This window comes from Pyrus communis, chromosome 1 (genome assembly GCF_963583255.1).
Source record: "Pyrus communis chromosome 1, drPyrComm1.1, whole genome shotgun sequence".
Classification (NCBI taxonomy): Eukaryota; Viridiplantae; Streptophyta; class Magnoliopsida; order Rosales; family Rosaceae; genus Pyrus; species Pyrus communis.
The window spans coordinates 27741097-27747902 of NC_084803.1; the positions used below are offsets into that span (position 1 = coordinate 27741097).

At 38.8% G+C, this 6806-nt stretch overlaps 1 protein-coding gene across 1 annotated transcript; it reads left to right on the forward strand.

Moving 5' to 3' along the window:
• On the forward strand, positions 1-1057 carry LOC137745353 (extradiol ring-cleavage dioxygenase-like). The gene has a single exon (XM_068485298.1). The coding sequence runs from the start codon at positions 35-37 to the stop codon at positions 878-880; it is 846 nt and encodes a 281-aa protein (XP_068341399.1). The 5' UTR covers positions 1-34; the 3' UTR covers positions 881-1057.
• The last annotated feature ends 5749 nt before the right edge of the window (positions 1058-6806 follow it).

Genomic DNA, 6806 nt, shown 5'->3' on the forward strand with positions numbered 1-6806 from the left:
CTCAATCCAATCAAATTCCCAAATTCCCCGTTGTATGTCTGGTAATTCAATTCTCAAAGGAAAAGGAAAAACCATTGTTATGGCAGTGAAAGACACCTTCTACCTATCCCACGGATCGCCGACGCTGAGCATCGACGAGTCGCTTCCGGCCAGAAAATTCCTCCAGTCGTGGAAAGAAACGGTGTATTCTCAGAAACCCACCTCCATCCTCATCATCTCCGGCCACTGGGACACCGCTGTCCCCTCCGTCAGCTCCATTTCCGGCCGCTACAGCACCATCTACGACTTCTACGGCTTCCCCAGATCCATGTACCAGATCAAGTACCCCGCCCCCGGCTCCCCCCACCTCGCCAACCGCGTCAAGCAGCTGCTGACCTCGTCGGGCTTTGGACGCGTCGACGTGGACACCAAGCGGGGGCTGGACCACGGCGCCTGGGTCCCGCTCATGTTGATGTACCCGGAGGCAGACATCCCAGTTTGCCAGCTGTCGGTCCAGTCGGGGAGGGACGCCACTTATCACTACAACTTGGGGAAGGCGCTGGCCCCACTGAGGGACGAGGGTGTTCTTATAGTGGCGTCAGGCAGTGCCACCCACAACTTGGGGGCGATGAGGAAGACCAAGAACAATGAGGTCTTCCCTTGGGCTCGCGAGTTTGACACGTGGCTCAAGAGGGCTCTTCTGGAAGGAAGGTACGAGGATGTGAACCAGTGGGAGAAGAAGGCGCCGCATGCGAAAACGGCGCACCCTTGGCCGGACCACCTTTACCCGTTGCATATCGTGATGGGGGCTGCTGGTGCGGACGTAAAGGCTAAGCAAATCCACGACAGCTGGGACCTCGGTGCTGTTTCGTACGCAGCCTACCAGTTTACATCACCTTGAACTTGAGCTTGAGGTTGATCTTGAACTACCAGTTGCCGCTGATTAACTATATATGTCAAATAAATTGCTGTTATATTATGAATTTCATAAAATAATATTATGTTGTGAACGAATTCATTGAATGTGTAGTAGTGAATATTGTATTAAGGATTAATGAGAGATTGTTTTCCTGTTTAATTTCTCCATGGTTCTTGATAGGATTTTTACCACTGTAGGATAAAACATTTTAAAAATACTTGCAAAGTACAAGATTGTTGTAGTATAGCACCTCAAGCTAGGTCATTTTTCATAGGAATTGAATGAATAATTTGTATTTAAACTAATTCTCAATTAATTACTTGAAACAAGATTTTGGAAAAGGTTGGTTTTATGACTTAAAATATTAAAAACGAATTTAAATTAAAAACAGTCAACTAGAAACCAATTTAAAGAAACATTAGAGTTTTGCCGTCACCTTAACAATCCTATCCAATTTTACCCATTACTTATAATTTTCTACATACATACTTTGAATGTTAGGTTTTCCTAATATATATATCTATATATATATATATATATATATATATATATATTCTACCTAGAATCTCCAACATAAAACGTATATCTGACATGCAACCTGTCTGAACGTGCGGATCAAATATGAACATGAAAGACTCATTATGTTTTATGAAAATTCTTTGAAAAACCATGCAACCCTTAAGACGTGATGTTCATCCTAAGTGAAATTACAATTATAAATCACAAGAAGCCAACGTCAATTTCAGGGAACTTTCTGACCAAAATTGCATCAAATTACTTTTCTAAATATCATAATGGTCACGAATCACTAAGACACTTAGATAGTTTAAAACGGTGATTAATAATTCAAAACATGCGTGCATAATATCATAAGTAAATTGAAAAGAAACTACATATTCTTGCTAAGGATCAAGGCTTCGCCCTAGCCAAAAAAACTAGCTATGAACAATCATAAAATAAAATATTATTAAGAACAAGGATAGAAAACACCTAGAAAATAAACTTGAATAACTCTCTAAGGTGTGCGTGCGTTGTCTTCTCCTTCTCCCCTTTAACCTAATGGCTAAATAGCATTATTTATACTACTACAAAATAAAACCCTGTGTTGCATCGGACTATCTCGGATTGGACTAGCTTCAGGGACTAAGCTGGATTGGCTTGGATTAGACTAAACAGGACTAACTTAGTGAAGCGTTTGATGCAATATCGGTTTAGAAGTAGGATAATAAAAATAATAAAAATAATTATTTTTTTCTTTTACTATTTCTTTTTCCTGCCTAAAACCTCTCATCCCTCTCCTTTTGTTCTATCCAAACTCCATAGATTCCAATCACAGCTTTTCCTTCATTTCAATTGATAAAGCTTTTCGTCCAAATTCCAATACTTGCAACCACATCTTTCTCCCCCATTTGAATCGATAAAGCTCCCAAAACACAAACAATCAGAAACTCAATTTCAGTCGAAATCGAAATTGCAATTGCGTTCCTTGTATACCCAACAACAATCTGATTTGAGCAGGACGAGGAATAAGAGGGAGAGGACGTGATCGGGGTTGGGTCGTGCAGATCGGCTTGGCATATAGGTTGGGTCATGCAGTCGGCTTGGCATCTAGTAGGACGACGAGAGAGAGGGAGATGACGTGATTTGGGTTCAGGGTGAGGAGAGAGGGAAAGGACACAAGCATTAGTGAGAGACCAAGAGCAAAGACAAGATGCGAGAGCAGAGAGAGAGAGGGAGAGGGAGAGACAGAGAGATGAGGAATGGTGAATGAGACAACGTTGTGAGGAATGAGTTCTTAGCAATCCCATGGTTCAATGTCGGACTAATTTGGACGACCTAACGAGGCCCGTAGTCCACACGAGTCCGGGCTAGTCTCAGTTAAGTTAGTCACCAAGCATACCAAACATGAGACAATAATCCTAGCCAGTCCAATCCCACTTAAGAAGGTGAAACAAACACACCCTAAAAGGTCTTAGATTAAAACTAGGAAATATAATAAAATAATAAAACAGAAAATAAAAAGTTTCTTATTTAAACTGAAATTCGGACTTCTTAGAAAATCAGACTTTTGACCAACCAAATCAACTCCGATTTGGTCACAAAAGGTCTTTTTTGAAAGCTGAAGACGTCCCCTACAAATCCTTAGAAGGAATCTTCCTTAAAATATGCCATCTTGACTTCCAAAATACCCAAAGCGTTCAGAAATGTCAATCTGGGAAGGCTGCGCGCTGGGCATTTATTTCATTGCCACAGTTAAACGGCTTGGTAGAAAAATCTGAAACCTTGATACAATCATCTTAAAAAACTCACGAACATCCTCCAATTAGAATCACTCCAAAATTCGTCCGTTTGATTACTTTTCGCTCAAGAGGAAGTCGATTGTCCTACATTGAAAATATAATTTAAAGTATTAAAATCTCGCCAAAAGTAATCAAACGGTGTGGCTCAAATTATGATATGAAGCTTCAAGTTTAAAAGGCCGTACAGCCTCATGGTTAATTTCATGGACCATTATCTTGTCTGCTCTCCGTAATCCAGTTATGACCAATTGACAATTCATCAGTTGGCAGGTAACTGATTTGTTTTTAGCTTTTTCGTGTTCATTTTTGTGGTTGTGATATAAAAAAGTATATGAGAAAATGAGGAATGAACAACAGAACGGACGAAAACAAAATATTCGAATTGAAAAAAACGAAGACCACAACGGGTGGTCTTAAATTGCATTGATTGGGTACATAACACAATATATCCAAGCTATGTTGAAAGAAGAAATGAAGAAACAATGAGCCATTTTAAGATTGAAGATGAATCGCTCATCAAGAAAACTTATTTCTTCCTACCTTATAATCCACTTAAAAGCGAAATTAATTGACTTCTACGTTCAATATACCTCGAATTTCATGACCTATACAATCTAATCCAACGTTAGGCACTAAATGAGGTCCTAAAGTAGACAATTTGCTATCATAACGAATGCACCTTAGAGATAGAGTTGGATAACAAGTCCTTTTGATCTAAAGCAAAAGGTTATGTTCTGCTTGACTGTGGCAACAGGCAGAGTAAAATTCTCCATAGCCTCTCCAAGCCCGAAAGAGGTAGATAACAGTGATTTGCCACCAGTTGTCTCTTTTTTTTTTTTTTTTTTTTTTTTTTTTTTTTTTAAAGCAAAAGGTTATGCAACATCCTTCTACATGAATAATATACATGATAATCATTTCATATGTTTATTTAATACTGCTGCTTACCAACATTTAGTTATAGTATCGCAAATTAAATACACCATGTGCTTATTTATCCCAAATGAACCAAAGCGGCCTATATGAAATGAGTCATGACCACCAGCATTTTTTAGCACAAAACAAATCAATGGCAGTGAACACACCTATAAAATCCCCCAATCTTCTCAAATGAATGAACAACTCGTCTGTTCGCTTGCAATACAAGAAACAAAGTAAGAAACCTACTGTTCTCTCTTCTGTGAGAGCCTTTCTCTCATCTTGTGAGAGTATTTCTCACTGTTGTGTGAATGCTTTCAACTTTCACCAATCCACTTGGTCCTAGCTATGACCAAGGTTGGTGGCAGTCCCAGATTTTTCTTCTCTATTTTCTTTCTTTTCTTTATCTTCCCATTGTTTGCAATTTTACCTGTTCCGTTTCCGTCCAGATTTTCATATCACGCCATCATGTCTCTTCTTGCCGTTGATTTTGCCATATTGAACCCCAAATCCGAATCACTTGTTTCCCCCATCTCCCTCAGTCCATCGACTCCATCATTTCATCAGTTGGTTCAGTCATCTTTCCATCCATCCTCATATTTGATCAACTACTGTGTGTTCTTTGCGATTTGCCGCAGATTTATGGGAGTGTGTATAGAGCTTTGACTCAAGTGTTCGCACCACCACCTTTGCTGGCTATAATTTAATTGGTTGGGAAAACAACTTTAATTGGGTAAACAATTTAATGCTTTCTATAATTCCTAATATATTTAGGACAACTCATCATGGGCTGAAAAAACCAACATATATGTCATTTCAGGGTTGTTTCCTCTAGGCTTGTGTTCCGTGGATTCAGTTCTTCATCATCCATGCCTAAATGCAACCAAAACAAGACACGAAAATACACAGAAAATGCAATCCAATACATATTTTCTTGTGTGGGATATATCCGTAAAAATGCAAGTATGGTGCCTTTTTCATGGACAAATTGACTGGGTTTAGCTATAGATGACCATTCGTGTGACACATTACTTCAAATTGGGGCAAAAGTAAAGCACTTATTTCCTAAAAAATTCACCCTCTTGATATTCTCCTAAACCACTTGAGGCTTCAACTTTGAGCTCTCTCAGGCCCTCTCATGTCGTTCCTCAATCACTTTACCATGAACGTGAGGTCGGTGACAAGCATCAGACAAGAGAATTCTCTTCCCTGTGTGTGAGCCATTATCTTGTCTCTGCAGATTCTCACTCTTTCACTGGGATTTCGATTAGTATTCATATGGGGCTTGACTTGGGTGTGATTTTGACGGTTTATGTACTCCATGTAAATGCAAAAACATTGTGCAAATTGATGGAAAATCCTAAATATTTGACGAATCAAGGTATATATCAAATTTCTATACCAGCCGAAGGTTCTTGAACATACTTGTCCTTTGTACAGTAGAATAGTCACTGGAAAATCTCTGTGCAGGCAAGAAAGTCGGTACAAAACTGCAACGCATTGAGCAGTTGCTTAATTGCTTATGTTACTCAAATCTTCCACACCCTAATGGTTCCATCAATCGATGAACTTATCATGCAGTTGTCCTTTGGGTGATAACTGACACTTGTGACCTGTAAAAGAAAATTCAACCAACTTTTGGTTAACATAGTATTCCAAACCAGTCATTACATGGAAAACAAAACTTGAAAATTTTCACATGATGAATGTTGCAACACAATCCTCGACGAAGTTTGCTTTGGGATCACAGAATAGTCCTGTGAGGTAAACTTTGACTATTTCAAAATTTGGTCTTTTGAGTTTGTGTTTTCTTTACCATTTCACGTAAAAAAACAAGTACATTATTAAGGTACCCTGCAAGCAACAGCCCTTAAGAAGTTATTTTTGGAATTTGCTCAGGGGAGATGGCAATAATTTTTTATGAGGTTTCCAACTTCCCACAGATAGTGACGAACTGAAGAAGCTCCCCAAGCTCTAAAAGGACAGTCTGATTAATTCTATTTGAGGGAAGCATTTCGTAAGAGGGAGGACCAACCTCCATGATGTTGTCTACTCTATGACAATAAATCGGAACAAAAAGGACGACATTTAAGTATGTACCAGTTCGCAATATACAGAAAGAAAAAGCTTTACGAAAAGCTAACACAATTGAAGAGCAAAAAATATAGGGAAAGTTAAAAAAGAAGAGCAATTAACAAGGAAACACAAAGAAATAAACCTTATTCTTATGATGAAAACGTATCAAAACTGAAACAATATGATGAAAGACAACTTCTTATTCTTATATCGGTTGACAATCTTGTTCAATTAGGATGGATTAGTCACAGGTACAAATTTTATACACATAAAACAGGAAGAGACACTACGAGCATTCAACATCTACATTATTTTAAAAGTAAAAACACAATGATTGGAAAAGAAAAATAAGCTTTACCGCTGACGAATGTGCTCTGAAACTTGTTGCCACCGATGCATCTACCAGACCCTAGAAGAAAATGTAACCATCCTCCAACCCACCAGTTACATGGGCATCGGTATTGGTAAGGCAGCAGTCCAATTTGGTACAGAAAAATAACCAATGAAAATGATAAGAACTCGTGAACAATGAGAGTAGAACTTACGTAGTACCCTGTGTCAAATATTGCAAGGTCACCACAGGATACGGAGGAATAATGATCAAAAGAGCTGAGAAC

Bases quoted from the DNA above. Each gene is read 5' to 3' on its own strand.
- LOC137745353 (XM_068485298.1), top strand. From the start codon at position 35: ATGTCTGGTAATTCAATTCTCAAAGGAAAAGGAAAAACCATTGTTATG.